The sequence below is a fragment of the Apteryx mantelli genome, chromosome 22 (assembly GCF_036417845.1).
Source record: "Apteryx mantelli isolate bAptMan1 chromosome 22, bAptMan1.hap1, whole genome shotgun sequence".
Lineage (NCBI taxonomy): Eukaryota > Metazoa > Chordata > Aves > Apterygiformes > Apterygidae > Apteryx > Apteryx mantelli.
In genome coordinates this window covers 15,213,549-15,222,764 of record NC_089999.1, presented here as the reverse complement: position 1 = coordinate 15,222,764, position 9,216 = coordinate 15,213,549, and the positions used below count along the sequence as shown (strand labels likewise).

General features: G+C 43.4%; 1 protein-coding gene across 1 annotated transcript; it reads left to right on the top strand.

The window, feature by feature from the left end:
* The first annotated feature begins 779 nt into the window (after nt 1-779).
* On the top strand, nt 780-9,001 carry XAF1 (XIAP associated factor 1). The gene is made up of 9 exons (XM_067309513.1): nt 780-807; nt 944-1,016; nt 3,211-3,346; nt 4,429-4,485; nt 5,296-5,551; nt 6,364-6,431; nt 6,680-7,033; nt 7,525-7,594; nt 8,854-9,001. Exons 2-9 carry the CDS (start codon nt 985-987, stop codon nt 8,865-8,867), a joined length of 987 nt encoding a protein of 328 aa, XP_067165614.1. The 5' UTR covers nt 780-807; nt 944-984; the 3' UTR covers nt 8,868-9,001.
* The last annotated feature ends 215 nt before the right edge of the window (nt 9,002-9,216 follow it).

Sequence of the window (9,216 nt, the reverse complement as noted above, 5' to 3'; positions counted from 1 at the left end):
GCACGGGTGGCTGAGATAACAATGGCCGTGGTGAAATGGCGGGTGGTGGCAGAGCCGCAGGTGGGGGCCACGGTGGCAGGGCGGTCGCAGGCAGAGCCTGCTGTGTGCGGGAGCCCTCCTCGCCGGCAGTGCGGCTGGTGCCTGGGCTGCCTCGCTCACCACAGTGCCCGAGACAGGTGGCTTCGTTCCTGGTTGTCTTTTATGGTGCACCCTCTCCCTCTTCTCTGGCACTCACCTCTGCTTCTGGTCTGGTGGAATACAATGTCACGGTTATGAGTAAAATATTATCAAAGGTGAGTTCACAGCAGGGGACTGCCATGGTCCCTGGAGGTTTCTCTGTGGATGGGTGCTGGTGCTAACTGTGCGTGGCTGCCAGCACAGGGTGCCAGCGGGAAGGGGAGGTCAAGGCCTGGAGGCTCCCTGCGGCCTCTCCAAGGATCGGCGAGAAAGAGGGTGTCCCACTGCCTGTTGTGCCTTGGAGCTGCTGGCCTGTGGGGTTGCGCGTGGCCAGGCTGCTGCAGCCTCTTGCCTCCCCGCTCAGGAGCCTGCAGGCGGGTGGAAGAGGGCGGATGTGCCCCACCTGTCACGGGCAGATGTGACCCACGTGCCACAGGAGACAGTGTTGGCTGACCCCAACTGGCCTCTTTGCTACAGCAAGAAAGGGGAAAACAGCTTCCCTAACGGGCAGAGGGCAAAACTGCCTTTCTGCTAAATAAACCAGTTACTGTAATTAAACTTATTTGGGAAAGAAGGAAGGAGACACCCCAAAGACCTTCTGAGGACTAGTGAACTAATCTATATGTGGCTGTAAGTAAACTCGCAGTAAAAACTAATACTTGTCTGGCAATGCTGCTACTTCTCCTTTAAAAAATTTCTGGCTAAGCAGCTGTTCGGGGTGGGCTTATTGCCACAGACACTTTCAGTTTCATTTTTTTCCTCTCAGTTCTTGAAGAAACAAAACTGAGAAGGATAAAGAGAAAAATTATGACTGAAGAGAGCAGATTCTGCAAAAATTGGTAAGAGATCTCTGTGTCTCCACTCGTATAAAGTGTGAGGGTCTCAAGAGTTTGCTAAGATTTTCCTTAATATTATCTGTGCTTCCCTTAATAGAGAGAGGGAGAATGAGACAGGAGGGGGGATATGTGCTGGAAGAGATATAAGTTAGGCTAGCTACTGAGTACTAAACAAAAAGATTTTTAGTTATTTTCACATTTCAAGGTTGCCATTTTCTTGCTGCTTTCCTGTGGAGAGGTTTCTTCCATAGCCTTCTCCGGTGTTGGAGGGTGGAAACGCCTTATTCTCTTTTTACGTAATGTCATTGTGAGTAATTTCACAGCGTCTGGCAGAGGAGTCAGTGGACAGACCATGCCAAACCTTGCAGCTGCCTCAGTTTTCCCTCATGGCTAATGTTCCTTTCTGTTGCTGTGTTTGCAGCTAAGTGACAAAAATATGCAAATTTTCAGGATAATTTGCCATCTCTCATAGAAGAAAAGTCTGAAAGGGGCTGTGAGAGGTCACCTAGCCTGGTGTGTCTCAACTAGTAGCTTGTAGACCATTAGGCAAACTATAGGAAGGAAGACTGTGAAGCACTGCAATTAAAAACAGAGTCAAACCTAACAAGGCCAAACACAAGCAAGGAAACAAAGAATCTGAATTAAAATTAAATTAATAAATAAAGCTTAGACTGAATTTTATTTGATCAGAAAAGAAAACCACCACTCAACCTTGCCCAAAGAGGGCCTGTGGATTTCCTTCTAAAAGATTATAGAGGATCCTTTGATTAAAACAGTTGTTGAATGCTGATAAGATTCCCGGGAAGAACCTACTGCACTTAAAACACTTCTGATAGGTGTCTCTCTAAAGCATTCTTAAAAACTCTGGTAACAGAGATTACAGATCCCCGCAGGAAATGCATTCCAGTGTTCATCCATCCTCATCATGAGAAGCTTCTCCTGATGTCTAAAGCAGATTTCCTTGCTGCAACTTATCTTCCCTGAGAAAATTAGAAGAGTTCCTTGCTTACCTCTCTCCCTGGGGCTTTCTTGCTGTGTCTGCTCTGTTTTGGGGCTGGGCTGTTCCTAATTACGTGGCCTCATGCTGGCTATTCCCTCCACATTGAGAGCCCAGTGAATGTGCTGGGCAGGCTGGTTCTATGACCCAGTCATGATGCCAGGTTCTGTAACAAGGACCAGCACAGACAGCCCAAATGACATCAGCTGCTCTGCCTCCCACCTCTCCGCAGCAGCAGAGCTGAAGTATGCATGTCCTTTCAGGCAGACTTCTGCTCTTGCAGGCCAGCAAGGTTGCATGGCTCACCTTCATCCACCAGGCCCTAATGACTGTCGCTACCTCATGCCAACCATCAGGACCTCCTGCCAGAGTGTCCGTGGCCCATTGCAGTAAAGGGTTTGAAGTGACAGGGACACACCTTACCTCCTGTTGCCCTAGACTTGAATGTCTTTGGGCCTGAAGTAAGAACAGTGAGGCAAACATCCTAAGGCAGGTCCCATGGGATCAGAGCAGGCCCTGCGGGCAGAGGAAGCCTGGGAATCAGCTGAGGCACGGGTCAGCCACCCTGAAGCCATTCCAAGGGGAGCAATAGCAGTTTTATACTGCTGAAAGTTCGCACTTGGGAGCATCTTCAGGAGATCGCACTCAAGCTCTGTTAAATTGTATCTTAATCCTAGTCACCAGTGTCATAAACACATCAATTATTAAAATCAAGCAACTGATTCCTGTATAGACTAAGTGACTCTTCCTGAACCCACTGAGCATGGTGACAACATCTCTGTGCCTCTCAGCCCAGAGACAGTGTTCACGTGAACAGAGCAGGTCCTTGGCTGGGCTACCTTATAATTGGTCCGCTGGGAGCCAAAGAGCTGTACATCTTGGGATGGTTCAGATGACACCCAGAAACGTCTCCATTTACAGAGAGGGACCTCTCTTTCCCACAGCTGAAAACAACGTAAACAACAGCTGTAGCTCTTCCTGAAACAAAAGTTGGACCCATATACCAGGAGCCTCTAGCAGCTGCCCTGTCCCTTTCAAGTGTGTCCCTAGTAATATGGCAGAACCTCAGTAACAGAGCCCAGTCTCTAAATGTCTCATTAGGATGAATGAGAACTACAAATATTTATTTCTAGTTTTTAGGGACAAACCATTTGAGTTGTAACCAGTTCATTCACTCCTTTCCATTTCTGTACTTGGCAGTAAACGAGATGTGTCTGCTGCCAATTTCTCCCTCCATGAGGCCCACTGCCTGCGGTTTCTCACTCTCTGTCCAGAATGTGATGAGCCAGTTGCCCAAAAGGATATGAAAGACCATCAAACAGAAGCACACAAGCAGGTGAGGTGCGCTCCACTTTCTTCAGGTTTTTCTTGCAAATACCAAAAAGCTCTGCCAGCCCTGAAGTATGTTCCTGCTACAGTGCTCTATTTTAAGTATATTTGAACTTCCATAATTATTTAACCAGAAAATCTGTAAGGGTCTGACATAACCCTTCAGTCCTGTTACAGCATCTTTTGATCTTATTGCACACTCAGCTTCAGGGAATATAGCTTACACTGTGGTTCCAGGATTGTTTGTCCCAGCTCCCCAGTAATACAATCACAGATCAGACACAAATACACGCTACTATTGCTCGTGAATTAGCCGAAGCATGCAGTACAAAATTTAAGCCACCTTAAGCTATTGTGTGAATTCTGTGTCTGTCATAGAGGGATGAACAGTGCCTGCTCCAGCATAAAGTTAGATGATGCAGACAAAGATGGACAGTACCTGATCTGACAGAAACCTTGCTTGTACAAAGTTGCATCTTTTTTTTTTTTTTTTTTTAAACAAAAGTGAACTGGCAGAGTAAGTTGATTGATTCTTCATATAGCAAGTTCATGACATTTTAAATCCAGCATTAGGAACCCTGCAGCTAGAGGTACTATTTTGAAGCCTGAATACATACGCATGAATTTTTATTCTGTCTTATTAGTTTTATTGATTTAGCACCATTGATTTCACTTGCATAACAGAACACATGAGCAGGTCTCTTGGCAAACCTCAAGAAAGCTAGCATGCCTCCTATGTTGTTATAGGGCCTATCATAATTTAGGCTAGCTGATTATCAGCCCTATACTTTCAAGGTAAACCTCAGTCAAAATTTTGAATACACTTTGTATTTCACACTGGGACCTTTCAGAATTGGATCCCTGCACAGAACGACAGCTTCCTGCAGAATCATCAGATATGGGTTTTCCTCAAAATCTCAACAACATGGCTCAGGTCTGATAGAGAAACAAAAAGTCACCAAAACTTTGTCAGTGATTGGGATGAAAATATTTGGGAGCTCATCACAGCAGCTTGAATTTGTATTGCTCTATGAAAGCACTAACCATCCTGCTACACTCCCCATGAACTGCTATATGCTTCACTTGCAGCTCAGATGTAATCTTTGTCACCAGAGTATGCAGCAGTACCAGCTGGAGTGTCACAAGGTAAGTGCAGAGTATGATACTTGTCATCCTCTAGGCTGATCCCTTTGACCAGCCACCAAGAGTCACACTAATGGGGGCAACAGCAAAAATGTATAAATCCCTGCCTCCTGTCCTGGACCATCATCAGACAAACTTCTCAACAGTGGCATTGTTTTGGCATACCTTTAACCCTCTGTAAATAAGTATATCCTGTGGTGGTTGTCCATCCAGTCCTCCTGTGATATTTTATTTTAGGAAATAACCTATTACTTTCTCATCCTTGGCACCTCAGGCTGCTGTTCTCTGAGAACTTCCCAAAGACACTTCTGTTCTGCCCTCACACTCATATTACCTGCTTTTCCAAAGAGGAGGTTACACAAAGTGAGAGTCCTTCCTCACACAGGAACCTTGCACAGGAACTGTCGTTGGTGTGACTCCAGGGAGACAGCCAAGGAAGAGGTACACAAAGGAATTGGCAGCAGCTGGGAAGTGAGAGCAGCCTGTCCACTCTAGCTTTAGTCTAACCATTTCAAGGAACCAAAGCAGTGAACACAGCAGGCTTCACCTGGTTCTGGTAGCTAAGTACTGGAATTTTCTAGGTGGGCTTGTGCTCTGTTGCTAACTATACTGACACAACACATCTTACACTGCTGTTGATTCCCATTTTGCCTTATATTGCCCACATTCTCCTAACTTAAAGCTAGTCTAGATAGGTCAGCTCCATGCCTTCATTTGGCTGTGCAGATACATTCTTAAACAGTCACTCATTCCCCGATGCCCTCTTTTACTATTGATGGACAGTTCACAGTAATTTCCTCTGTTCATGTGCAGGCCAAGGAATGCCATGAACGAGCAGTGAAATGCAAGATCTGCGAGCTGGAAATGCCCTTCAACAAGCTGCAGGAACACCTGAATACCTGTGCCAGCCGAACAGAGCGGTGTTGGGAATGTAACAAATATGTCATGTACAAAGATCAGAACAAACACAAAGATATTTGTCAGAAAAGTGGTCCATCCAGCCATAAGGATGTGAACTTTCAAACCAGTGGAGCATCTACTCATGCAACATTAATTTATCCAACCATTGGTAACCAAAATTCCTCATTGTCATGGACAGGCTCACCTCTGTTAAATCTCAGTGAAAATTCTCCTGCCTTCTTTACAATCCTCAGTAATTCAGATTGAAAGGGATTGTTGTTTAACCAACCACAGTGAAAGGGCCAAGTGTTGTTTTCAGTTACGCTGGTTATCTTAAAGTCAAGTGATTGCACCAGCTTCTTGCTCATTGGCCATGTTCTTTCTTATGCTTCCCTTATATCCTGAAAGTGAAATTTCTTCTGTCAGAAAACAAGCGGAGCTTTCTTTTTCCGTACAGGGGAAATTTGATAGAATTCCCTTCTACTTCAAAATCTGAAGGCAGAGATATGTACTTTGATTTCTTGAGGTTTTTAGGCAGCTTTATATGGCCAAAGGTATCGGACAGACTATGACAAGACAAAAAATATGTGAATCCTGTCAATGATTCCAGAAAGGAACAGGCACCAGTAGGACAATGATGCAGTGGCTGGTAAAATAAACTGTAGGAAGCAAAACCCCTAGCAACGGGACATAGACATTCCTGGCCTAAAATTAGCTAGGACAAGGTAGTAGAGAAGCACCCTGAGCGACAGAGAAAGGGGCTGGAGTGAAATTACAAATATCCTGAAGTTCACAAGAAGGGAAATTGTGTTGATTTTGAGTGGTACCAACAGCAGAAGGTAGTCACAGCTCTAATTCCTTCTCAGCTAGTGGAATTAGCATCTTGTCTTTCTCTAGCATCAGTGACCATAAGGTGGGTTTGAGCAGCCTGTCTAGATGACCTGTGTGAGTGCTGTGTTTCTCCATTTTTTTCTCCTGAAGGTGACAGTGACAATCTTTGTCTGAAGTGCAATAAGTCATTCCCAGATGATCAGTACCCCCAGCATCTGGTAAGTAGATTTGATGCTGAACCAAAGAACAGTTAATTTCCTAATTTCCAGCCAGGAAAAGCTGTACATTATGTAAGAAAGGGCAGTGTGTCTTGTGTAGTTTCATGATACAACATTTTCAGCTGCAGCATTACTGTGAGATGGTCTCCACTGCCGCTCCCCATGATTCATGCCTGTCCTAAACCACAATACACTACGCAGTTGGGTGCCATGCCATTCTTCACTTTGTTATTGTTTTCTTTTTACAGAATAAAAGCAGTGCACCCCATATGCTGACAAAGGCTCTTGCTGGCCGGAAAACTTCAAAACCCAGCACTGACCTTTCTCAATCTTCTTCCTCCCTGGCTCCCTCTTCCACTTCTGAGAATGCAATGGCATGGAAAGACATCCATCCCAAAGGGAAAGAAAGGGGCCAGCCATTGACTTCCAAAACCTTGCTCAAACCTCCAAAGAACAAAAAGAGGATTGGCTTTCCCTCTCCCACAAAGGGTGGGCTTTCCACATCACCTCAAGTTCTTAAAGATACCCTGTGTTACGACACAATGGTGACCTGTGCCCACTGCAACATTCTCCTGCCACTTCCAACCCTTCGGAAACATGAGGTGAGAAGTGACACCTTGGGCTTTTGCTCCTGTATGCTTAAGTAAGGGGCATACCTACAGAGTCACTACGCGTCACCTGAGGTCCCAGGACCTATTCTGGATTCCAGAGCTATGTATGAAATGCTGGCTGCAGGTACATCCTCTCTGTAAAGCATGGAATTGGCTAATTCCATTAGCTATTTATGCTCACATCCATACAGACTAGCTCCATTGCCTACAGTCTGCCTCAGTTTTAGGAAAAAGTAACAACGACTGAAGTCATTAATTTTAAGGTCAAATCCTGTAAAGTCTTCAGCACTCTCCTTATTTTCTATAGGCTGATATTGGTCCTTTAAAAAGTTACCATGATTCTATCTCAGCTGCATCAGAGATGGAACTCTAGATAAGTTTCAATCCCAACACAGGGGCCCAGTTGTTCCCCTACTGAATATAACTGCATGTTGAATACAATGTTAAACTCTCCTCTAATATGATTGTTATTTATTTGTCAGATCAAGTGTCTACGTTTGACATCTTTACAAAATACTAGGATGACCCCAAAATCAAGTCATGGAAAAGAAGGTATTGCAGAAATTGTGAAATGTAAAAGAGAACTTGTCATCCAGAATTGTTCTGTATTGGACAAATTGGAACAATGGAACAGTATTTTGCAGAGGAAGTACATCTAGAAGAGTTAGCATTCAGAATATCACAAAGCTCTTTGGTATTCCAACACACTGGGTTCCCATGAGGTAGTTGGAGAGACTCAGTAGACAGTTTTTGTAACAAAAGAGTAAAAAAAGGCTAGATTTCCCATTTGATAGTTGAATTAAGAGCTAGTTCAAGTCAAGAGAATAAAAAAACCCCAACACTTTGGGCTTTCCCAGCATTAATTTTTTTTCAACAGGAAAGAACAAGTATGAAGAATGCATTTTAAACAAGTTGGAAATGAAAAGATAATTTACCTCCAAAAGATTGCATGTTTGCAGCATAAACTACTCACAAAAATCATGTCTGATTGCACTTGATCCATAAAGTACCTCTTTCAATAATTTTTTTTTAAGCAGGTGTTGCTTCAAAGACAATACATTCTTCAGTCTCCTGACTCACACACATGTGCACACAAAAACACATACTGTACCTCTCAAATTATGCTAGTATGAACAGGGCAGTACCATCCCACTGTAAGCAGAGATCAGCACAAAAATTTCACAGAACAGCCATTTTGTTCTGGGTTTATCTGTTCCAACACTGAATGTAGGCTTACAAAATAGTTTCAGAAGAGAAGGAATAAAATTCATCTTTTCTCTGTAGTAAAAATTATGTATTCAATAGAAGCATTGATTTAGTTATCCAAGACAACACTTCCAGCAGAACTTGCACTAATCCATAGGTATTAGGTAACTCTCCTTCCACTGTCCCAGAAAGGCTATGAATCTTACCACTTCTCCATTTGCTAACATCCCACTCTGCTTCTCAAATCCTAAGGAATATCCTTTCCACTCAGCCCAGTTAATTAAATGAAACTCAAAGCAGTTGTTCTCAATCTGTGTTTATCTACCTGATTCAGTAGAAGAACTCCTTTACTTCTGCCTGTAAAACTTTCATCTCCGGCTAAAATAAAGAGAGCAAGCACCACAGTATGCAGTGGAGGGTTCGTCTAGTTTTGATTTACAGGACAACTCAAATAAAAATAAGTACATGATAATTTCATGGATTATTTGATTTGCATTATGTTTCTTTAGGCTGTTCTACTTAATAATGACATAGAGACAGGAAGGCTGTAAAACTGTGAATCTTTCTTTAAAGAGACTGATAACTGGGCTTTGTTTGTTTTACAGAAGACTCCTTCTAGGACACTTGTGCTTAAATCTGGAAATAGAGATGCATCTTCAGAATGAAGCTTCAGCTCAACTTTAGCAAAAGGCACTGAAAGTACACTAGCTTTATTGACAAAAAATAAAATTGACTCGCTACTCTGGATGAAGAACAAAATGTGGTTCTGACTTTTATTCCTTATTAAGAGAGGCCTTTAACAGATTTCACCAGAAAACTCTAAAAATAATGGGGCTCAACAGCTGTTGTCATTTCAAATATTTCTGTGTAATCTTGCCTGGGGAAAGCACGTCTTCCACCCCACTTTAGCAGGGAGAACAGCTTATTTAAAAATGTTTGTCTGGGGGGAGGGAAGGAAATGAACAATT